The 25,622-nt window shown below is 44.0% G+C and overlaps 1 protein-coding gene across 5 annotated transcripts in view; it reads right to left on the bottom strand.

The window, feature by feature from the left end:
- Positions 1-1,429: 1,429 nt before the first annotated feature.
- Positions 1,430-25,622, bottom strand: part of UBE2W (ubiquitin conjugating enzyme E2 W) — a 166,010-nt gene continuing 141,817 nt past the window's right edge. For all 5 annotated transcript variants that reach the window (XM_033933316.1, XM_033933314.1, XM_033933315.1 and 2 more), the window contains 2 exons: positions 16,605-16,680; positions 1,430-2,569 (listed from right to left, as the gene is read on the bottom strand). In XM_033933316.1, the coding sequence (XP_033789207.1) occupies positions 2,556-2,569; positions 16,605-16,680 (90 nt within the window). In that variant the 3' untranslated portion in view covers positions 1,430-2,555. The remainder of the gene's footprint in view (positions 2,570-16,604; positions 16,681-25,622) is intronic.

The following is a 25,622-nucleotide window of genomic DNA, read 5'->3' as shown; positions in this document are numbered from 1 at the left end:
GCGTGGGAGCATGTCAAAGACTTTCAGAGGGTCAGGAAGAAGTTAGAAGGCAGCAGAAAGGTGAGCGGACCCCAGCTAGGTAAACCCTGGGGTCCAGAAGAGTTGTCGGGCCAAGGCCGAGACTTCTGACAGGGTGGGTTGCATCATGTTTTTCATATTGAAGGCGTGGGGTGGGGGGGGGGGTCAAAAAATGATGGGCCCTGGGTGTCACATATGCTCAGTATGCCACTGTAAAGAAAACAGACGATTTAAATTTTTTTCCTGCTCCCTTAAGATGACCTAAAGTAGTAATAAAAATTAGGACTCCATTTCAATTAAAATTAATTAATCGTGTTATGTTAATTATGCTATTTTGTTCCCACAGCAGCTCTTTGTCACTCTGGGCAAGTCACTTAACCCTCCATTTTCAGAGGCACAAGGACCTGCAGTGGAAACAAAAATAAACATATCCGTAACTGCATAATTAATGAAAACTACAAATTTTAATCAAAATGCAGCCCTAAAAAAATTAAACAATAAAAAATAATGAAAAAATAAGAAATATAAAATACAAACTGAAAAGTTACAAATTAAAGAATCTAAAATAGCATGCAGAATAACTATAAATAGACTTACATTTTTCAGAGCCTACTTCAGAAAAGCAAGTCTAGTAAAAATAATTCAATGTACAATAGTAAAAAAAAAAAAAAGCCACAAGAACGGTGAGGCAATCAACAAGAAAAAAAAGCCTGCCTAACTCTGCCAAAAACTAATACTGGCTTTTATAAAGCTGCGGTCATGGGTTGGTGAGGTAAATGCTCCAATGCTTATAGAATTCCTATGAGCATCAGAGCATTTACCTCATCGGTCCATGGTAGAAACTTCTACCGCGGCTTTGTAAAAGGAGCCCCAAGAGAAATTAAAAAAAAAAAAAAAAAGAAAGTTAAGAGGAAATTCCTCAAGAAGTACTGCAAGATGTTTAAAATTTATGGCAGAGAGAAAAAAGTGAGAGGAGCCACACGACCTGCTATGCATGGGAAGAAGCCTTTCCAGAAAATTTCATGTTTTGTTTGGTACAGATACATTCACTTGAGTTTTGTAAACCTGCTGTTCTTTAGAGAATAAATTCTGATCATCTCTCCCTCTCCCCACCAAAGGAAAACAAAGTGAAAACTTGATGCAGAAGTGCACTTACAGACTTAGTCATATAACTGTTAAATGTGCATCAGTAAAATCAGCATTGGAACAGATGTACTATAGAATAAAAGTGATATATTTATAAATATAATTACAATATCTACAAAGATAACTGAAATATCCTTAAACATTACATAAAGGAAGAACTACCCATTGGTTAAATCTTACGTCAGTATTTGATTTATAGAGTTTTAAAAAACAATTTTTCATTAAAAGTTTATTTCAAATAAAGCTTCTAGGGAAGAAAAATTGCTATGGGAGTAGAGTTTATCCAGGTTAAGAAAATATACATTTACATTTTTTCTGAAGTGTAAAATAAAAGCTCCACATTTTCCTGTCAAAACATTAAGCCTCTGTCGTAAATGTATTTTCTTTGTTGTACAGGATTATAAGACAAGGTGATGACATGTTAAGAAATAATTTACAAGGAAATGTTTTCCGACAAAGCTTTTCAATCAAAATATTTTGTATTTAAACATGACAGTATAACAATAAAACAAAAAAGGTGACTGCAAACAAACACAAACAATAGTATATGGATTCTTTTCAAACATAAATAAATGATTTTTTTTAATAGGCAGTAGGGCTCATGCTGATGACTAGCAGAAGTTACACTGCACATTGGCTATCTGGCAAAATGCTCTGAAGTATACAAATTTAGATGATCATTTCAAGACATCACACAGCTTTTTCATGTCTTCTTGATTAGACAATGGATATCCCATATTGCTCATACTATTACTTCAGAGGTACAAATAACTATATACATAAAGTTATATTTCACCATTGGGATATGATATTCTACTTGCTTTCCAACATTACTTGAAATCATCCACATGCCCCCCAAAATAAAAGTTTGACAGTATGGAAACAATTCAACAAATATGCAAAGATCGAGTATTACAGTCCTTCAGCCAAGCATGTTAAGTCATGCTGCTGATTTCATGATCAGAGTGCATAGAATTTTAATAGAACAAGATTGGAGTGGCTTTCAAAGTAATGTTGGATCCCTTGTCCATAATCCCAGTACATTTTCAAAGCTCATATGACAGACCCTATCATGCATTAATAATTGTTATTGCACAATACATGGAGGTCCTGGAACTTTAAAAAGGCTTAAAATGAAAAATGGAATTATTATGAAATTTCCTGACACCTGCATTAATACAGTATGACTAATAAAAAGCACATCAATTGCATGGACTAAACCAACGATCAACATGTGCCCCAAAAAGCACACTAGTAAAAATGCAGTAAAAAGGAAGTAGTCTTCCACGTCTTCCGGTCACTTCCAGTCAAAGGTTAAAGTTCAAAGACTGAATGATCAAAGTGCTCATTTATTCAGTAGGACTATCTTCTGCTAGATCACAAAACCATCATCAGCATGTGTCATCTTTAAAGGAAACAAGAAAATGGATTAAACTGTTGTGATGCTTATCAAGGACAGAGGTATATCAAAGAAACAGAAAGTCACTCTTTTGTATATACTGTTGCCTTTATATTAGAGGTTCTCAAACTGTGGGTCAGGAGCCCAAATGGGATCATAAAACCTGCCTATGGGGTCACAATTTAGGTTGGTTCTTCATAGGTGCATCATTATTCTGTATTTGGGATGGGGAGTATCATACAATTTTATTTGGCTATAATTATGGAGTAGCCATTAAAAGATTGGGAAGAACTGCTCTATATTACAGGGGCTTTGATCATATGTAATCATGACTTTTAAAAAGTTGGAAATATGCATTGCAAAGAAATGATTACGGATTATACAGTTGAAATCTATGAGGTACATAATTAAATTGAAAATACGTCTAAAAACCCGTCTAAATCGGTACTTGAATGATCAAAAAGACAGGTCGTCCAAGTACTGATAATCAAACAGGGTTTTAGATGTTATCTAAAACCAGCTTAAGCCTTTTGACTGCCTTTGTGCGCCCAGAACGAAAAGGTTTTTTTTTGGAGAAATGGGTAGACTTAGTTGTCCGGCAGTGATAATCAAAAAATTTAATAGGTTGCCTGGATGGCACTTATACATTTTGACATAGACCAAGTCAAAACAAGTATAAGTTCCAATGCGGCTGCCGCAATCAATTCAGTGGCCCAGGCAACCCATTCCTACCCTCCCCCCAGCAATGATCGCCGGCAGGAGCTATGCCCAATCCCTTCTGCCTGAATCTGCCCCAATCCCCCGCAACCTTCCCTGGCAGGAGGGATGCCCAATACCTCCTGCCAGACACCCCTGAACCCCTCCGCCAAGGTAGGCTGCCTGACCCCCACCCCCCAGCCGAACCCCCCCCACCCCACCTAGCCCTCCTGAATCCCCCGATGTAGAAGCTAAGTAGTTAACACTGAAATCAACCATACATGAAGCAACTAGCCGCTTCATAAAATCAGTAAATAAATGACAAAGAAACAATAAACCCCAATGGTTCACCGCGGAGATCTCGCACCTCATTAAGGAGAAGAAAAAAGCGTTTCTCTCCTACATGCGCACGGAGAAAAGAGAGGCAAAGGTAGAATATAGGACCAGGTCTACAGCGGTCAAAATGGCAGTTAGGGAGGCAAAACTTCGAGTTGAAGAAATTCTGGCAAAAAACATTAAAAAGGGGGACAAATATTTCTTCAGGTATATTAGTGACAGAAAAAGGAACACAGGCGGGATAGTACGCTTTAGAAGACAGGACGGAAGTTACGTGGAAGCAGATTCCGATAAAGCCGAACTACTGAATGAATACTTCTGCTCAGTCTTCACCTGTGAGGCACCGGGACATGGTCCGCAGTTGAAGGCAACACAAAGCACAGAAGACCCGTTTCAGAATTTTGAGTTCACACCAGGTGAAGTTTACAGTGAACTGGCAAGACTCAAGGTTAACAAAGCCATGTGACCAGACAATTTGCACCCAAGAGTGCTCAGAGAATTGAGCGATGTCCTGGCAAAACCGTTGGCTGAGCTATTCAATCTCTCCCTAAGTAAGGGGAAAGTTCCCCTGGACTGGAAATTAGCTAATGTTGCTCCTCTGCATAAAAAGGGTTGCAGGGCAGAGGCTGCGAATTATAGACTGGTGAGTCTCACATCAATAGTGTGCAAACTCATGGAAACACTAATTAAAAGCAAATTGGACACGATCTTGAATGAAGGGAATCTTCGGGATCCCAGTCAGCATGGATTCACCAAGGGTAGGTCCTGCCATCCAATCTCATCAGCTTCTTTGACTGGGTAACAGGAAAGTTGGACTTGGGAGAGTCTTTGGATGTTGTGTACCTGGACTTCAGTAAAGCTTTTGACAGTGTCCCACACCGCAGGCTCCTAAGCAAGATGGAATCGATGGGGTTAGGAGAGACACTAACTGCATGGGTCAATGATTGGCTGAGTGGCAGACTTCAGAGGGTGGTGGTTAATGGTACTCTCTCTAAAACATCGGCGGTGACCAGTGGAGTGCAGCAGGGCTCGGTCCTGGATCCACTCCTTTTCAACATATTCATAGGGGATCTGACTCAAGGGCTTCAAGGTAAAATAACACTATTCGCCGATGACGCCAAACTATGTAATATAGTAAGTGAATGCAGTTTACAGAATTATATGGCGCAGGACCTGCTTACATTGGAAAGTTGGTCCTCAACCAGGCAGCTAAGCTTCAATGCTAAGAAATGTAAGGTCATGCACCTCGGAAGCGGAAATCCATGCAGGACATACTTCTTGAACGGAGAAACTTTAACTAGGACTTCAGCAGAACGAGATTTAGGAGTAATCATCAGTGCAGACATGAAAACTGCCAATCAAGTGGAGAAGGCTTCATCTAAGGCAAGGCAGATATTGGGTTGTATCAATAGAAGTTTCGTCAGCCGAAAGCCTGAAGTCATAATGCCGTTGTACAGGGCCATGGTGAGACCTCATCTGGAGTACTGTGTGCAATTCTGGAGGCCACATTACAGTAAAGATGTGCGCAGAATTGAATCGGTTCAGCGGACGGCCACCAGGATGATCTCGGGGCTCAAGGGTCTCTCGTATGAAGAGAGACTGAACAAATTGCAGCTCTACACTCTCGAGGAACGTAGGGTGAGGGGAGACATGATCGAAACATTTAAGTACCTCACGGGATGTGTCGAAGTGGAAGATGATATTTTCTTTCTCAAGGGACCCTCGGCCACAAGAGGGCACCCGCTCAAACTCAGGGGCGGAAAATTTCATGGCGACACCAGAAAGTATTTCTTCACAGAGAGAGTGGTTGATCATTGGAACAACATTCCAGTGCAGATGATCGAGGCAGACAGCGTGCCAGACTTTAAGAATAAATGGGATACCCATGTGGGATCCCTACAAGGGTCAAGATAAGGAAATTGGGTCATTAGGGCATAGACAGGGGGTGGGTAAGCAGAGTGGGCAGACTTGATGGGCTGTAGCCCTTTTCTGCCGTCATCTTCTATGTTTCTTTTGTAGTTGGCCAGCTGGAGGGACCTTTCTAGCCTCCGGCCGGCAGGCCCACCTTCACCAAAATGGCGGGCCTTCCCCTCCCCAGTGCGTCATGGGATGCACCGAGGAGGGGCCAATCGGAATCTTAGGCAACTCCCAGCGCATCCCAGAATGCACTGGGAGTCAGGCCTAAGATTCCGGATGGCCCAGAAGCCTAAGGCCCCTCCCCACTGCATCCCACAATGCAGCAGGAAGGGTTTACAGCTTTATAAAAAGTACAATATTCAAATTATAATGTGAAATATTTGACAAAATGAATACAATACAACTAACACAAAACTTGATTATAAACAACATTTTTAGTTTCACCTCCAGGAGCAAGAACATATAAATTCTTGGGTGAACCCACCCTTGAGCAAGCAACATAGAGTTGACCATGGGAAAAACAGGGGGATCTTAAATCCACTCCATAGTATGTAATAGTCTGTCCCTGTGATTTGTTGATTGTGATAGAGAATGCAAGTCTCACTGGAATTTGCAAGCTCTTAAACTGAAAAGGAAGATGTGTTGCAAGTTTTGTTCAAATCGGGCAAGCCGTTTTTGCGTTGGCAGCTTTTTACAATTTTTCCATTGACATGAATGGGTGAAATCTGATTTTCTATTTGTAGCTCCGCCCACGTGTGCAGGTGGGCCGCGAGACCCCCAGAACATATCACCCCAGGTAGTGAGGGATCTGCATACCAAGTTTAGTTCAAATTGGGCAAGCCGTTTTTGCGTTGGCAGCTTTTTACATTTTTGCCATTGACATGAATGGGTGAAATCTGATTTTCAGTTTGTAGCTCCACCCACGTGTGCAGGTGGGCCGCGAGACCCCCAGAACATATCACCCCAGGTAGTGAGGGATCTGCATACCAAGTTTCGTTCAAATCGGGCAAGCCGTTTTTGCGTTGGCAGCTTTTTACATTTTTTCCATTGACATGAATGGGTGAAATCTGATTTTCTGTTTGTAGCTCCGCCCACGTGTGCAGGTGGGCCGCGAGACCCCCAGAACATATCACCCCAGGTAGTGAGGGATCTGCATACCAAGTTTCGTTCAAATCGAGCAAGCCGTTTTTGCGTTGGCAGTTTTTTACATTTATTCCATTGACATTAATGGGTGAAATCTGATTTTCTGTTTGTAGCTCCGCTCACGTGTGCAGGTGGGCCGCGAGACCCCCAGAACATATCACCCCAGGTAGTGAGGGATCTGCATACCAAGTTTCGTTCAAATCGGTCAAGCCGTTTTTGCGTGATCGCGGCACATACACACACACATACATACACACAAACATACCTCCGATTTTATATATATAGATTACGATAGGGATTGGATCTTGGGATTATAGTTTAAATATCATTCTTGTTCTTTAAAAGTACAAGTATTTCCAGATATTGTAAAAGCCAAACAAATGGGGAAGATGGTGGAAGCGCTGATAAAAGACAACATCGATGAAAATCTAGAAAGAAATAAACTGATGAAAACAAGCCAGCATGGCTTCTGTACGGGAAGATTGTGCCTAACAAACTTATTGCACTTCTTCGAAGGAATTAACAAACAAATGGACAAAGGGGACCCCATAGACATCGTTTACTTAGATTTCCAAAAAGCCTTTGGAAGGAGACGTACATAGATGGATCAAAAATTGGTTGGCGGGTAGGAAGCAAAGGGTAGGAGTGAAGGGCCATGAGTGGAGAAGGGTCATGAGTGGTGTTTCGCAGGGGTCGGTACTTGGGCCGCTGCTGTTCAATGTATTTATAAATGATCTAGAAACAGGGATGAAGTGCAAAGTAATAAAATTTGCAGACGACACCAAACTATTTAGTGGAGTTGGGACTAAAGAGGACTGTGAAGATTTACAAAGGGACCTGAACAAATTAGAAGAGTGGGCGACGAGATGGCAGATGAAGTTTAATGTAGAGGAATGTAAAGTCTTGCATGTAGGAAATGGAAACCCGAAGTACAGCTATACGATGGGAGGGCTGGTAATGGATGAAAATACCCAAGAAAAGGACTTGGGGGTAATAGTGGACAACACAATGAAGCCATCGGCACAGTGCGCAGCGGCCTCTAAGAAGGCAAATAGAATGCTAGGTATTATCAAGAAAAGTATTACAACCAGAACAAAAGAGGTCATCCTGCCATTGTATTGGACGATGGTGCGCCCGCATCTGGAGTACTGGTCGCCGTACCTTATGAAGGATATGGCGATACTCGAGAGGGTTCAGAAAAGAGCAACACAATTGATAAAGGTATGGAAAACCTTTCATATGCTGAAAGATTAGAGAAACTGGGGCTCTTTTCCCTGAAAAAGCGGAGGCTTAGAGGTGACATGTTAGAGACTTACAAGATCATGAAGGGCATAGAGAAAGTGGAGAGGGACAGGTTCTTCAAACTTTCGAAAACTACGAGAACAAGAGGGCATTCAGAAAAATTAAGAGGGAACAGATTCAGAACCAATGATAGGAAGTTCTTCTTCACACAAAGAGTGGTGGACACCTGGAATGCGCTTCCAGAGGGTGTGATAGGACAGTGTACGGTATCAGGGTTCAAGAAGGGATTGGATGATTTCCTGAAGGAAAAAGGGATAGAAGGGTATAGATAGAGGATTACTATACAGGTCCTGGACTTAATGGGCCGCTGCGTGAGCGGACTGCTGGGCATGATGGACCTCTGGTCTGACCCAGCAGAGGCACTGCTTATGTTCTTATGTTTTGATGTGACACAGGGTTTTAGCTTTGGGTGAATTGTTCTTTTGAAATTCCCATGCAAATGTGTGGTTAAATATATACTGTGACTTTCAAACCTATATTTTCTTCGCTCCCTCTCAGTTGACATTGTCTGAGTAATAATTTCATGGCTAATGGTAAGGTTCCTATGCATGCTGTAGCAGAACCCCAGCTATAGGGATGATAGCTCTTGTTTATCGACTCTTACATATTATGTTATGTCATATAATATGTGGCCTTATATCCTGCCAAATCATCTCAGAGCGGAGTTCTAGGCAGGTTACAGATTGCATACACTTTACACAGACTTGTATACATACCACCATTACAATGGAAGATTAGATTTCTACCTTCTATAATCTTCTGTTAGTCCCTGAAGAATTTCATATACTAGGTGTTCAATCCCAACCCACAATCCAGGAGCTGCAGAAATCCAAACACTTTTCTGAGCATGTGCTCCATTCCCCAAAGCCAAGTAACATACCTGAACAAATCCATGACAAAGGGGCACAGGGGAAGATCCTTAGTAACACCAACAAAGTCTAATTTGCTCTGCAAAACACAAAACAAGTAATAAACAGGCACCAAGGCAATCCAGCAAAACATTAAGGAACAATGTAGAACTAACCTGCTGCATGCAACAAGTACCCACAGGAGACAGCCTTCAGGAAAGCACACTCACAGAAGTGGAAAACTGCACAAGATCTGTCAGCTGGCTGGAAAGACGTCAAGCCTGCAAGGAGAACAATTCAGGCAGAAAAAAGCAGGCTATTCAACAACTGAGTGCATACAGAAAGGGTGGGTCATATGGAATCCTACAGGGAATAACAGAAAGAAGATTATCGAAGGTAGAAACCTAACCTTCCATTCTGTTACATCCCTTCCGGATTCCATACGCTAGGTAACGTACCAAAGCAAAGAGTCTGTCCTCAACACCGAGGTCCCAAAACCAGAATCAGAAAGAGCCGCCACAGCCACTCAGTAAAAATGGGTAAAAGTATGAAGAAAGGACCAAGTAGCCACCCTGCAAAGTTCATCAGGAAGAATCATGCGAAACTCCGCCCATGATGTAGCCACACTTCCAGGCGAGAGAGCCATAAGCGAAATTGGCGGCTGTTTGCCGTGGGTGAAGTAAGTTGCGGAAATGTCCATTCAAATCCATCAAGTGATTGAGGACTTGAACACTGGCCAATCACGGTGAGGCGCAGCATTCAGGAGAAAAAAGGTGATCAGACCACCAGAAAGCAGTAGTCCTCTCCAAATAGTGGAGCAAGACTCACTGGACATTCAACTTGCGTAAGATCCGGTCTTTGCTCTCCGAACCTATGGAACGAAATGCAGGTAAATGAACCTCCTGAAGGTTGATAACCACCTTTGGCAGAAAAGGTGGTACAATAAGGACAACTGCATTCTTAATATGGAGAAAGTCTTCCTGCACGAAAGAGCTTGAAGCTCCGATACGCGCCATGCCGAGACAATGGTGACCAGAAAGACAGTCTTGACTGTTAGATCCAGAAGAGAAGCATCCTTCAGTAGTTTGAATGGAGCCTCCTTAAGGCCCTACAAAACAATGTAAAGATTCCACGAATGGAAAGAAGAAGCAAGGGAGGTTGCAAATGAATTGCCCCTCTCAGAAACCTGGACACATCTGGATAAGTAGTAAGCGAACTAGTGCCTCCACGCGCTAACATGAAAGGCCTTCCACCTGAACTTCAAGGGAGACCACAGTGAAACTTTTTTTTGTGTACAGGCCTGCCTGAAGAAAAACTAGGACCATTTTAGCATAAGAAGCCTCAGTAGAGGGTTTCCTCGAGTACAACAGAGTCATGAGAACTACATCTGAAAACCATGCTTCATCAAGGCTGAGTGCTCAAAAGCCATGCCATAAGACCAAAGTACCATGGATTCTCCATGGGCACTGGCCCCTGACAGAGAAGGTATCGATGGAGCTGGAGTTTCACGTCCTGCTGATGATGGATGAGATCTGCACACCATGGGCAATGAGGCCAGTCTGGAACTACTAGCAACTTGGTGAAAGTGTGGGGCGCCTGTTGCTAGGCCAACGGGCAGAGCTAAGAACTGGAAATGCTGGTGCAGAACAGGAAAGAAAATGCAGAAACTTGCGATGCTCCGGATAGATCAGAAAATGGATTAAAGCCTCTGAGAAATCCAAGGATGCCAGAAACACTCATGTAGAGACAGCAGCTATCACTGTGTGCTCTTTTCATGCAGAAATGAAGAATCCACAAGAAGTGGTTGACCGAATGTAGAAATCCAAATTATCACAAAACCTCTGATGAATGTTAAAGGAGATCGAAAGATATAAATGTCCACAAAAAGAGACCTGCTCCTAAATTATAGCATTGCTCACAGCACCTCATGTTAATCTTTAATTATTTGTTTGAACAAATGAAGGTGAATAATCAGTTTCTGAGGAACAACCTCTGTAATCACTTAGGGTTTTCACCCTGGTATATCCCACAGACAACATGCACTGCAAAGCACATTGTGGGTATTACCCAAAAACATCACATATATTCACCAACATTTAAAAAAAATAAATATAAGAATCTGTGAATTGTCAAAAAGTGCTGTGTGCAATACAAAAACTTTCAATCATTCGATATATGTGTCGCTTTGTTCCCTCGAAAAAGGGAAAAATCAATTATAAAAGTTTAATCCATAATTCAAAGGATGAATTAACTTATCTGGAGATGATCGCAGCTATCCATGCAATATGACTGCCCTACAGAGACCCCTACTGCCATCCAACTATGCCAGCTATGCCATCTCCGTAATCCCGTGACCAAATATAGAGCCAGAATGGAAGGAGTAGCTGCCGAAGCCCGATTCATGTTCTGGAATGGGTATCATCATTCTGATGTCTTAAGAGATGTGGTAAAACCACCTGGTCCTGGACTCCTGGTCCAGCCAACCTGCCGGAGTCCAGAAACAAATCCAGAGGCAGGTAAAAGGGGTCTAACTTGTGCCCCTCTTGAATGATGTCCAGCATCCAACTGATCAAAGGAAATTTGAATCCACACCAGATAAAACTGAAAAGTCGGCCTCCGATATGAGGGAGCCCCACCTGATCCCCAGCATCATCGGATATTGTAGGTGCAGTTGCTGCACAGAATCCTGAGGCCTGAGGATGCCTGGAACTGGAACTGTTGGAATGGGGCATGTGAACATCTCTGGGAGGAAGAACCGGCGAATCCTTGACAATACCTGTGAAAGGAACAAAAGGCACTACAATCCCTTCTCGATGTCCAGCGAAACTTTCTCACAGGGAGAGACTTAGGACAGTGATTGGCCACACCGGCGAGGAGGTCATCTAGACCTCTACCAAAAGGAAACTGGCCCTGGAAATGTAGTCTGCTCAAAGAGACTTGTGAGGCAGTGTCCCCTGCCCAAAGACAGATCCGAAGGATTCAGCGCGCAGACACTGCCAAAGCAGAGACCGCATTAGGAACTTGAATGAGATCATAAAAGGGGTCCAACACATAATCCACATCATACATCACCAGTGGAGGACAGGCATGCATCTTCACAGGGGACGCACCGCACAGTCTTGAATGACAGGCTCGTGCTGGAAGGGAAGTGGCTGCTGCCGCTTTGAAACTTAAAGATGCCACTGCAAAAAGCTTTTCCCAACATAATGTCCACCCTGTGATGCAGAGAATCCTTAAGCATCACTCCCCCGAGGGAGGGCTGTGCGCCTGATAACATGCGCTACAGCGGAATCTACTTTAGGCTGATCACAATCTTGCTGAAATCAGGTGCCAGTGGAGAAAGCTAAGCACAGCATTAGAAAGCCGGAAAGAGCTCTATGGAGTGTCCCACCATGCCATAATCAGCCTAAGAAGCTGTGGATGGGATGGAAAAAGGGGAAAAAAAGTACATTAGAGCAGTCCATGACCAAAGCCTGAAGTGGAAGGTAGGGGATCCAATTTGAGCTCTTTCAAAACAGCAGCAAGGAAAAGATGGATAGAACCATGCTTATCTGCGTACAGAAGGGTCATCATCCAAATCCAGGGCAGCCAAAATGACCGTCCCAGAAAGAATATAGGCTGAATCCAAAATAAAAGCAGAGTCAGGAGATAGCAGGGGCATAATATCTGAATGGCAACTACTGCAATCGAGGTCTGCTACTGCAGGATGAGGATTCTTGAACAGGAAACTGCGCCACTGGCGCAACTGGCCTAGAAGGCCCCAACGCATCCACCAGCCCTGTTGAACAAGCTAGATCCGAAGAATACGCTGTCCAGAAAGGTCGAATAATTTCCGATGAAATGTCATACCTCGCAACCATGGCAGGGATCTGTTGAGACACACACGTCGCATCAAAAGAGTCTCTAGACTCAAAACACAGGCGTTTGGCGTCAGACTCCAGAAGGACCACTTTGTGATATTTTTTCCTCAAGGCACGGACCTAGTCTACCTCCGCAGCCCTAGAGTATGTGGAAGAGGTGAATTCCAAGGCTCCCACCCTCTCTCCCTGCATGCTACAGCACATGGTATACGGTCGCTGAACTGGCGCAATCACTGCACACATCCAGCAGATTAGGGGCTACAGAGTTTATTCCAAACAATTTTGTAGCAAATTGAGGGGCTTTTGAGGCAGAAATTAAAGGTTAGAAAAAAAGATTGTTTTAAAAATTCAAAATGGCTGCTGTCACAAATTTGCGCCAAAAACAAAACACAAAATAAAAAATAGCGATGCAATCCACAAGCCACCCCTAAGTTCCCATAGGAAATAATGGCGGGTTACTCACAGTTCTGTAACAGCAACTGAATGGAAGGAAAGGATTTTCTGCCTCAGAAATGTCTCCAAATGACTACAGCTGAAGATCTTCGGACTGACAGCCGGCCGGACACCGACTATGACCTCCGCCGCCCACAGATCCTCGCCACGCAGTCGGAGGCGGGAAAGGCAGCATGCACCTTGAAACCCAGGTGGATTTTCCTCCAGATACATACAGCCTATGCTTAAAACCTGTGACAAGGTCAGCAGGCAAGCAAACTCCCAGGGGAAGGGACCCCGAGTTTGGGAAGGGTGACACATAGCAGGCTGGCTCCACAGATCCACAAGAGTTTCTCTTTGAAGCAGCAGTATGGTACCGCGGGACTGCGTCCATTCCTCTGACAGGGGACCACCAGGAAGGGGTCTCAAGGCACTAAAGCCACCAAGGAAGCAAACTTTAAGCAAAAAAAACAACAACAAGAAAAGAAGCAGAGCTACTGCAAAAGACTTCTGCACGGATTGCTTGCAGAAACTGTAACTGTATGTTTACTAGCTCTCAGGCTAAGGGAGTGTAGTATGTGTTCAGAAAAGTGTTTGGATTTCTGCAACTCCCAGATTGCAGGTTAGGATGAACACCTAGCGTATGGAATCCGGAAGGGATGTAACAGAAAGCATATTATATGCATACAGTAAATGATAAAACATTGATTATACCTACAGTCAATGATAAAAAACGAAGTACATCCTTAAACAGATATTTCAGTAAACTTTGATTTACAAATAACATTTTCAAAAGGTAGTGGATTGTAGGTATCATTAGTGTTGTACCTACCGGTAGTTGTCTTTCAGGATGCAATCTAGATCGCACTGGGTCTTTGTGCCTGATTAATCCTAATGCCTATGGAGACCTTGGGGCTCATTTTCAAAAGAGAAAAATGTCCAACAAATGACATAAACCGGCACTTGGACGTTTTAATTGCCAAAACGTCCAAGTGCCAATTTTTTAAACTAATTGTTTTAGACATACTGAAGGGCATTCACCCTCCAGGACATCTAAATGTTAAGGGAGCATATAAGAGCAATGATTTGGGTGGGCTTAGCATTTGGTCATCTTGCAGGAATAATCAAAGTTTTTTCAAGACGTCCAGTGTGTCATTTAGATGTTTGGAGTTAGACCTATTTTAAAAGTGAATAAGGACCATAAAGGTACCAGATGACCACTGGAGAGATGAACGTATGCCCCCCCCCCCCAAGTTGTAAATGAAACAGTACATAACTGTCTCTAGAACAGCAGCACCTGGTATGGGAAAGCCTAGTAGAGCAGCACACAGGTGTCTTAAGTAGCCTGGTGGGTAAGCCAGTGAACCATAGAGAGGAGGACCTAGGCCCATAAGCTACTCTACTCACTACAGTTATGGTGGAAAATGTGAGCCCACCAAAACCTACTGTACTGCCATATACAGTCATGTGAAAAAAATTAGGACACCCCATGAAATATTCAGTTCTTTCTTAAGAAATGTTCACATATCAATGTTAAATCTTTGTTTTTGTTATTTATCTCTGGAAAAGAAAGTGATTAATTGCAGGTAAACAACAAAACTTTTCCTTGATTTACTCATGAAACAAAAGGTATCCACAAAAATGTGTATTCTAACTGAGGAATAAATTAGGACACCCCCACATATCCTCCCATTTAAAGTGGCTCAAATCACACACAGGTGTATCACATCAGGTGCACATGATTAGAACATCATTACTCAGCATTTTGAAGGACATTTGCCCTACTTAAACCTCAACTATTTAGTTTGGTGTACTCATGACAGCTGTGGTGAGAGTGAACACTATGGTGAGATCAAAAGAGCTGTCTGAGGCCTTCAGAAAGAAGATTGTAGCAGCTTATAAGTCTGGTAAGGGATTTAAAAAAAATCTTGAAAGAATTTGACATTAGCCATTCCACGGTCCGGAAAATAGTGTACAAGTGGAGGACTTTCCAAATAACTGCCAACATGCCCAGGTCTGGCTGTCCAAGCAAGTTGACCCCCAGAGCAGACTGCAAGATGCTAAAAGAAGTCTCCAAAAACCTTAAAATGTCATCACAGGACCCACATCAGGCTCTTGCTACTGTTGATGTAAAAGTGCATGCCTCTACAACCAGAAAGAGACTGCACAAATTTAACTTGCATGGGAGATGTGCAAGGAGGAAACCTTTGCTCTCTAAGAGAAACATCAAGGCCAGACTGAAGTTTGCCAGAGAGAAAGTAGATAAACACCAGGACTTCTGGAATAGTGCTCTATGGAAAGATGAGTCTAAAATTGAATTATTTGGACATCAGAAAAGAGGACACGTTTGGCATACACCAAATACAGCATTCCAGGAAAAGAACCTCATACGAACTGTGAAACATGGAGGTGGAATTGTCATGGTTTGGGGATGCTTTGCTGCAGCAGGACCTGGCCAGCTCACCATCACAGAATCCACCGTGAATTCTACCGTGTATCAGAGGGTGCTTGAGAAACATGCAAGACCATCTGTTTGAAAATTAAAGCTGAAGAAGAACTGGACCTTGCAACATGACAATGACCAAAACATACCAGTAAAACCACCAAGGACTGGCTGAAAACTAAGAAATGGAGAGACCTGGAGTGGCCGACTCAAAGCTCTGATCTTAATCCCATTGAGATGTCGTAGGGTTGAAACAGTCTGTACATGCAATAAACCCCTCAAACATCTCATAGCTGAAAGAATTCTGCATTGAGGAGTGGGCCAAACTTTCCTCAGAGCGATGTCAGAGACTGGTAGATGGCTACAAGAGCGTCTCATTGCAGTTATTTCAGCCAATGGGGGTAACACTAGTTAATAGGGTGCAGGGTGTCCTAATTTATTCCTCAGTTTGAATGCACATTTTTGTGGTTATCTTTTGTTTCATGAGTATATCAAGGCAAAGTTTTTATGTTTACCTGCAATTACATCACTTTCTTTTCCAGAGATAAATAAAAGATTTGACATCAATATGTGGACATTTCTTAAGAAAGAACTGAATATTTCATATAACTGTATTTCTGGGGTATAGACTAAAGTCCACCTGGTATTGTCCTAGGTTCGAACTGCTGAAGTTGCCCTCCAAGCTCACTCCAGCATATCCAACCATCCTGTTGTTTGTTGGATATCTATTGTAAAGCCTGGTTATGGTAGTTATAACAGTGACTATTTTCTGGAAAACTGCTCTTAGTCAAACTGTGCATGAACTGAAGCAATTTGTCAGTATGAAGTGTTTTTTTAATTTCAGCCAGAGAATTACAGTTCATTCATTAAGGAAAACAGAAAAGAAAATTAAAAGTTTTAATCATTAACTGCACTTGATAACAGTAACAATTTTGGACACTGACCACCTCCATACAAACACATTTCTATTAAAAATCCTATGTTAATATGCAGTAATGCAATAGCCAAGCCTTAAACAGGTGTCTCCAAGTAAAGTGTTTTCTCTATGAAGCAAACATACTTACCATGATACCACCATTTTGTTTTCTTTGGATTTTTGTTACATGTTCTTACATAAAAAGAATTATCTGGAGGCCGCCTCTGAAAAAAACAAACACACGCATCAAGATTAAATAGAAGTCTGACCAATTACACATTTAAATCAACTTAAACCAATTAGGTGTATTTTATTATCTTGCGCCCGCCCTTTGAAACACCCTTTCTACTCATTTGCCTAGAACACTCCTATCCCAAATTTCAAACATGCCTAAAATCTTTCTTATTCAGAAAGTCATTTAGGGACCTACTGTTGTATATGGTTTTGTTATACCCAATTTCTTTTGTTTTTAGATGCTTTTTGCCTCTCATTCTCTTGTTTTTATAAATGTTGTATGAATGCTACTTACTTACTTACTACAGTTTCTTTTCTATATATTTCTTTTTATTGATTTTATTATAAAAACTGCTTAGTGATGTTCACAGTAAGGGCAGTATATTAAATCAAAATAAATAAGAAAATAGGGCTCCATTTGTATAATAATAACAGAATTATGGCCCGAGTCCAACTGTTTAAATTTTATTTAGTTTCTACATGACAGCGTTTTTCCATCCCTATAAGGCAACAAATGACAGTATATAAAATGCTTACACAATGGCTATTAGTGATCTTTTTCAGAGATAAGTGACCACGCTCCTCCCCACTTCTTCCCCCACTTAAGTTCAAGAACAAAGGAGGAAGAAGGGGGCATATCCTCTAGGGAATGCAATGGAGAGGAATTTAATCAATTATGTCAAAATGTTCATAGTATACTACAAAACAAGCACTTTAAGAGAGAAGATGACTAAAACAAGCAGAAGAGGGACGTCACGTGGTGTCATGAGCGCGTGAGGACGTCTCCTCGCTCGCTCCGGGGCTGCCCTGCCGACTTTTGCCTAAAAGCAGATAAACGAACCCCGCTCTTCGCGCGCACGCTGCAGATTGTGTTAGCGCCGGTGCATGGAAAAATATCTTACCAGATCCAGGGATCTCATGCAGGCTAAATCGGCGCGCAAGGATCGTGATCGGGTGCGGCCTGGTGACTCTAAAATGGCGGCGAGCCCCGCGGCGGCGGTCTCGAGCCTCACAGAAGCCGCGTTGGGCGACATCAAAGAAGCTCTTGCCCAGGTCCTGGGACCAAAATTAGAAGTAATAACGGCGCAGATAGCTAATATCGAGACGCTGCTGGAAACAGCGTCGGCACGCACAACGGAGCTCGAGCAGCGGGTATCTTCCCTGGAAGACACAGGTACCACCCAGAGTGCTGATATCCTTGCATTGCAGGCGCAGGTTCGAGCCCAGGCTGATAAATTGGATGACCTGGAAAACCGGTCCCGTCGCTCGAACCTGCGCCTGCTGGGTGTCCCGGAAACAATCCCAGATCGCTCGCTGCCGGACTTGCTGGAGGGATGGCTGCGAGAGGAGCTGCTGCTCTCTTCTGCTGCGGGGCCTGTGCGCATTGAAAGAGCGCATCGTCTGGGCCCTCGCCCTGGCCTGGAAACCAGACCACGTGTGGTCATCCTAAAGCTCTTAAACTACAGGCACAAAGTGGAGATACTTCAACAATACAGAAACAAGAAAGACACTCTGAAATATGCTGGCACACCGATTCGCATTAGTCAAGATTACTCCATGGCCCTGCAGGAGAGGAGGAAGCCTTTTTATTCATTGTGTGCACAATTATCGGAGCTTAAACAGAGATTCCAATTCAACTACCCAGCAATATTGCGGATCCAGCGAAATGGGATCTGGAAATCCTTTCATTCACCGGATGAGGCGGCTGCATTTATCAAGCTTCTTGGTAACCCGGACTCGGGAGCAGACTGATTGCTCTGATGTTAGTTCTGCTGGGTGGTTTGTTTGTGACATTTGCTAGGTTGGGTTCGTTCACAGGGGGACATTGTCTTCTGGGCCCTTAGGGGCACATACTCTGATGGGGCGGGGCGGCCCTGGACGGGACGTCTTAGGTGACCTCTTAGCTCCCACATGTGGGAGAAGATTGGGGCAGTTGGGGGGATTTGGGGAGAGGGGGGGTCCTGGGTGGCAGCAGCACAGTTATTAGTTCATTTTGTCTTTCTCTTTCAGGGTTGTCATGGGTCATGTTCTTTCAAACTGGTGTGGATGTCTGCATGGCGTGTGAGTGTGAGTCTTGGGGTGGGGCTGGGCGCCCTGGGACTCTATTTCCTAGAAACCTTTGCTAGCTGTGGTGAGTCTGGTGTGGGCCTCTGATGGGTGACCGGAAGTTGCGTATACTTTCCTGGAATGTATCGGGCATTACTTCCCCTGCCAAACGCACAAAAATTTTGTCTCAACTGAAACACCACTCGGCAGACATAGCGTGTCTGCAGGAGACTAGACTTACGGATATAGAACACCAGAAATTGCGCCGGGGTTGGGTTGGGGAATTGCATTATGCCTCCTCCCCTGGGAAAAGGGCGGGTGTGGCGATTCTATTTAGGAGGGGCTTGCAGTGTACAGTCCAGGTTCTGAGGCGTGACACTCAGGGTCGTTACCTTTTGGTGCGGGTGGTTGGACCTGGAGGGCCCTTTCGGATTTTGGTGGGATATGGCCCTAACAAATATCAACATTCCTTTTTTCAAAACTTGGTTAATATCTGTTTGCAGGATTCAGACTGTCCCCTGATTGTAGTGGGTGACTTGAATCAGGTAATGGACCCGGGCGTGGATCGCTCTGGGGGTTTGGGGATTTCGTCTGGGAGGCAGAATAGGGGAATTCCCTATCTTTGTCGAGCCCTGGGACTGGTGGATCCTTGGCGGCTATTGCACCCCACGGAAAGAGATTACACTCACCAGTCCAGAGCCCATGGTTCTTTCTCCAGAATTGATTATGCGCTTTTATCTGAGACACTGTTTGCTCAAGTCTCGGAGGCTACCATTGGCCCTCTTGAGGTGTCGGATCACCACATGATTTGGCTTGATGTTGCAGTGGGGGGCCCTGTGAGTTCGGGGGCGGGATGGCGATTTCCTGCGTACTTACATGAGGACACTCATTTTCGGGAATTTCTAATGACCAAATGGGAGGCTTATTGTTCCTTCAATGCACAACACATAGAACAACCTATTTTATTTTGGGACGCTGCTAAAGCGGTGTTGCGTGGCGATATTATAGCTTACGTTGCTTCTAGAACAAGACGTATTGCACATCGCATTGTACAACTTGAGCGTCATTCGCGGCAGTTGAAACGTGAACTGCTGAATGCCCCGTCGGTGGCCACTAACGATATGTATAAAACGGTTTTGGCTGAGTTGAATACCCTTATCCATGAACGCACAAAAAAGTTGTTATTCTATAGAAAGTTTCAATTTTACAAACACGGGAATAAGGCGGGGAGGTTGCTAGCATCAGTAACTAAAAGTTGGTCGGGTTCTAGATATATTCCTATGATCCGAGAGGCCTCGGGGAACATATTGACCTCGGCAGTGGCAATTGCAGATAGTTTCAAAAATTATTTTGAGGCCTTTTATGCTTCCCCGGGTCCCTATATGGGTCCTGATGTGAGTGATTACTTGGAAGATGCGGGGATGCCCAAATTATCGCCAGCCCAGAAATCTCGATTAGATAGACCCCTACACACTCAAGAGGTGTTGCGAGCAATACAAACATTGAAGACTTGCACGGCTCCGGGGCCGGATGGTTATTCTCCGGAGTTCTATAAGATCTTATCGTCGGTCCTGGGGGAGCCCTTGCTGAATTATTACTCGGCAGTTCGCGACTGCGGTGCATTTCCCTGTTATGCGAATGACGCTCTTATCACTCTGATTCCAAAGCCATCTAAACCGCCCACTGAGATCGAATCCTACCGGCCGATATCGCTCTTGAACGTTGACATAAAAATCTTAGCTCGAGTGCTGGCAGACAGGTTAGCACCTTTGCTGCCTTCCGTCATAGTGCCAGAGCAGGTGGGTTTCGTTCGGGAGCGGCACTCGGTTTTGAACGTTCGGAGAGTGTTGATGGCGTTCTCAAGGGCACAACATACTCAATGTCCGGGTTTGCTTGTCGGATTGGACGCGGCAAAGGCCTTTGACAAGGTTCAGTGGCATTATTTATTTCAGGTATTACGACATATAGGACTTCCGGACAGTTACCTGGCCTTGCTCCGACCGCTCTACACAGATCCCACTGCCTCGATTTTAGTTAATGGGGTGCGCTCTCCTGGCTTCCTTGTGGGCAGGGGGACACGCCAGGGATGCCCATTATCTCCGCTGCTCTTCTTGTTGTATTTGGACCCCTTGTTGCGAACTCTTCAGAGAGATGATGAGATTGTAGGATTGTCTGAGGGTTCTGCCCAGTTGCGGGTGTTGGCATTTGCGGATGACCTCTTACTCACTCTGGGGGATCCTCATCGATCCTTGTCCCGTGCGTTGGACATCCTTGACGAATTTCATCTTTACTCTGGCTTGACCCTTAACAAGCAGAAATCCCTAGCTTTGCCAACTTCAGATGCCGTACGTCAGGGTTGGCAGGGGGAGTTTCCATTGCAATGGGCTTCTTCCTCCTTGCGTTACTTGGGGGTGGTTATACCTCGGGACCTGGACAGGCTGTACACTGCAAACATCTTACCTCTACTCCGTCGTACGGAGTCTACTCTCACTAACTGGAGGCGATTTCCCTTGTCCCTTTCGGGCCGTATTGCCCTTTATAATATGATGATCCTACCCCAATGGCTCTATGTTCTACAGATGCTCCCCGTCATGCTCTCCCCCGCTCATGTATCTCAGCACAATTCTCACCTTAATGCATATCTATGGCAGGGGAAGCGGGCTAGGATTTCTTTATCCAAGTTGATGTTACCTCGTAGGAAAGGGGGGTTGGGTCTCCTGAGTGTTTCTAGATTTAACCTTGCTTGCCAGTTAAGACATGTCCATGATTGGTTCTGTGATACCAAATATTTTTCTTTACCGGAGATTGAATGCTATTGCTTTAAACCATACCATTTTAGTTATTTATTACATGCTCTACACTTGCCAGACTTACCACAGCTCCGCTCTCACCCACTTCTACCGGCCATGCGCAGAGCTTGGAAATCCTTGTGCAGACTGTTGAAGATCAATTCCAGGGTGACGTCTTGCTTGCCCATTGTTGGCAATGGCGATTTTTCACCTGGCCTGGATTCTGGCCCGTTTCATCGATGGACTTCAGTGGGACTTCAGTACATTTCTCAGGCTGTACAACACACGGGACTTCCTATCTCCTTTCCTGACTTAACCACACAGTTCCACTTCACTGTTGCTGATTGGTTTGCATACAGACAATTACAGCATTACTTACAGACTTTGACACCGGCGGTGCTGTGTGAGGAGACCTACCTTAAACTACACGAAGTTCTTGGACTGACAGCACAGGATCTGATACCCCTGAGAATGTATCATGGGTTGCTGCTTGACTGCCTGGGAGATATAGATTTTCCGGCCTTGGCCAGGAAATGGACGGAGGATTTGCAGGTGCCCATCTCAACAGCCATGATTCGAAGGGGACTTTGCCTGGGGAACGCCCTACGCCTCTCTTCTATGGAGTGGGAACGCAATTATAAATTCCTCTTGCGGGCTTTCTATCCTCCCAAAAGAGCTCATGTAATGGGAATTAGTGCGGAGCACGGCTGTGGTAAATGCGATCAACCCATGGCATCTCTTGGACATATGTTTTGGACCTGCCCACTGGTATCTGCCTTTTGGTTGCAATTGGTATCTGCTGTGGCCCAGCTATGGGGGTGCTCCTGGAGACTTCATCCGAGTTTCCTCATTACTCTACAGATTCGTTTTCACCCGCCCAAGCCGGGCTGTTCGGCCTTTCTTAAGAGGACTATACTGCTGGGGAGGAAGTGTGTTCTGTTGCAGTGGCTTTCTTCTCAGCCCCCGACTTTTCAACAGTGGAGAGCATTAATGCTACAGCAGATGTTGCTGGAGCGTAGAGACATTGTGGACATGTCAGCCAAGGCAGGCAGACTTTTTCGTCAATGTTGGTATTCTTTTAGTTTGACCTTCACTCCCTATGTTCGTAGACAACTCTGGGATGCTTGAGATGCTCCTTGTTTGTTTCTTATCCTGGTTTTAGTTGCTGCTGCCTGGGTGGGGTGGGAGGGGGGGATGGGGGGGATTGGGAATTGACCTGGTTTGGGAAAAAAAAATGTTTTGTTTTCTTGTATGCTGTTTTTACGCTCTTGATCAATAAACATATTTACACATAACAATCAAAAAAAAAAAAAAAAACAAGCAGAAGAGACAACAAATATTTTTTAAAATGTTAGAAATTAAGTTATATATACCTTGGTGAACATCATCATATACTGAGGAAATTATGAAGTCATGGGATAGGCGATAATATTTTAATGTGGATTAAGAAATGGTTAAGAAAACAGAAAGTAGAGTTAAATGGTCAGCATTCTCAATGGAGAAGGATAAATAGTGGGGTTCTAATAAACACACAAGAGAAAAACTTGATTGCCCATCTCAATATCACATGAAAAAGAGGAAAAAGCCTCTGAACCCTGTCAGGAGCAATGTTATGACCTCGAATAGAGAGGGTAATTACTTCATCGGCAAAAAAATTCTAAACATCAACATTGTATTGTTGATTTAAATTGAAAAGTTGATTTAACTTTCAAAATGTAGAGCTGAAGAAATCCCTATCCCACCGACAGTGGCCAGCATTTCGCTACCTTGCTGCTTCAGGGTGGATGTTCCACATCTGCAGAAACAAAACAGTGTAGAAATTGGTTTTCCAATAGACCTAACCCAAGTTTTTACTTACAATCAGATGGCATACTTCTGTGGTCAAAGATTCTGCAAAGACGGCTGCCCACTAAACAGATACTGATATTACTGTAGGCAACATTACTTCCTGCATGTTAGCATATGACATTACAGACCAGGTGAAAAACTAATAAAATAAAAGCTATTCTAGTCAGCTGGACACAAAGTCTCTTTCAAATTTTGATTATGTGTGAAGGCTATTCACAAATGCTTCCCTTTAAACTGGTCATGCAATTGAAGCACTCTCCAGTGTTTCCTCAGGATAGAAGTTAGTAATTTTTATTAATGTAAGGGACTCTCACATTTTCTAAATAATTTGACATCTATTGATGATAAGGAGGGATTTACCACTCGTATATGGTAAACTCTCGATGTGAAATCATTATAGTCATCCCTCAAGATGAAGCTCTCTCCATTTTGACAAATTATCTTGATAAGGAATCCAAAGATAGATGCATCCCAACGTTTTTTTACTATTGAAACAGCTACTGTGGCTATGAAAAGGAATTATTTCCATTAAGGATCTAGAAACAGGGACGAAGTGCGAAATAATAAAATTTGCACACGACACCAAACTATTTAGTGGAGCTTGGACTAAAGAGGACTGCGAAGAATTGCAAAGGGACTTGAACAAACTAGGGGAATGGGCAACGAGATGGCAGATGAAGTTCAACGTTGAGAAATGTAAAGTATTACATGTAGAAAACAGAAACCCGAGGTACAACCATACGATGGGAGGGATGTTATTAAATGAGAGTACCCAAGAAAGGGACTTGGGGGTAATGGTGGACATGACAATGAAGCCGACGGCACAGTGCGCAGCAGCCGCTAAGAAGGCAAACAGAATGCTAGGCATAATCAAGAAGGGTATTACAACCAGAACGAAAGAAGTTATCCTGACATTGTATTGGGCAATGGTGCGTCCACATCTGGAGTACTGCGTCCAATATTGGTCGCCGTACCTTAAGAAGGACATGGCGTTACTCGAGAGGGTTCAGAGGAGAGCGATGCGTCTGATAAAGGAGATGGAAAACCTTTCATACACTGAGAGATTGGATAAACTGGGTCTCTTTTCCCTGGAGAAGAGGAGACTTAGAGGGGATATGATATAGACTTACAAGATCATGAAGGGTATAGAGAGAGTAGAGAGGGACAGATTCTTCAAACTTTCGAATAATAAAAGAACAAGAGGGCATTCAGAAAAGTTGAAAGGGGACAGATTCAAAACGAATGCTAGGAAGTTCTTCTTTACCCCACGTGTGGTGGACACCTGGAATGCACTTCCAGAGAGCGTAATAGGGCAGAGTATGGTACTGGGGTTCAAGAAAGGATTGGACAAGTTCCTGCTGGAAAAGGGGATAGAGAGGTATAGAGGATTACTGCACAGGTCCTGGACCTGTTGGGCTGCGCATGAGCGAACTGCTGGGCACGATGGACCTCAGGACTGACCCAGCAGAGGCATTGCTTATGTTCTTATGTTTGGAGATTGCTTTTTCAACAGACTTCGAATGTTGTGATGGGGGCCACTGTGGTTCCATTGGTCATCAACTTATTCATGACAGCTTTTGAGGAAAGACCCCTCACTCTCTCCCGAAGATCGCTGGCAGAAGGGTGCCCAACCCCTCCTGCTGGTAGGCCCCCCCACCCCCGACGATTGCGCCAGGAGGGTGCCCAACCCCTCCTGCCTGATGACTGGCCACCCTTTCCTGAAGATCACCGGCAGGAGGGTGCACAATCCCTTCTGCCGGACCGCAATGAACCCCCCCAACGAAACGCCCCCCCCCCCCAGATCTCCCCCCCAACAAATCCCCCCCTGGGATCACCGAGCAAGTTGGACGGACGGACATGTCCTTGCACCATCCATCCGGCAGGCCCGCCTCCAACCAAATGAGGCGGGCCCACCCTTCCCCTCCCCTGCCCATCCCACAGGAGCCTAGGGCCTGATTGGCCCAGGCGCCTAAGGCCCTCCCTATGGGCAGTATTAAACACAAGAAATTTGAGAAGCCTTTGGTTCAGCACTGGTCTGAAATAGATCAATAATTTACCAATCTGAAGTATCTAGAGACTGATTACATTCCAGTTATAATATCGGGAGGTGATAGAAACTTAATCTTGAAGAGTTGTGAGCAAGAGTGGATATTTCATTTGCATACAGAAGAATCATGTGGGTTGAATTGAAAAATAGAATGGTATTTATTTTATTGGTTTTTCACCAGCTCTATGTCTTATGCTAATAT

This window comes from Geotrypetes seraphini, chromosome 2 (genome assembly GCF_902459505.1).
Source record: "Geotrypetes seraphini chromosome 2, aGeoSer1.1, whole genome shotgun sequence".
NCBI lineage: Eukaryota > Metazoa > Chordata > Amphibia > Gymnophiona > Dermophiidae > Geotrypetes > Geotrypetes seraphini.
The sequence above is the reverse complement of the archived record's forward strand: the minus strand, read 5'-3'. Positions and strand labels throughout refer to the sequence as shown.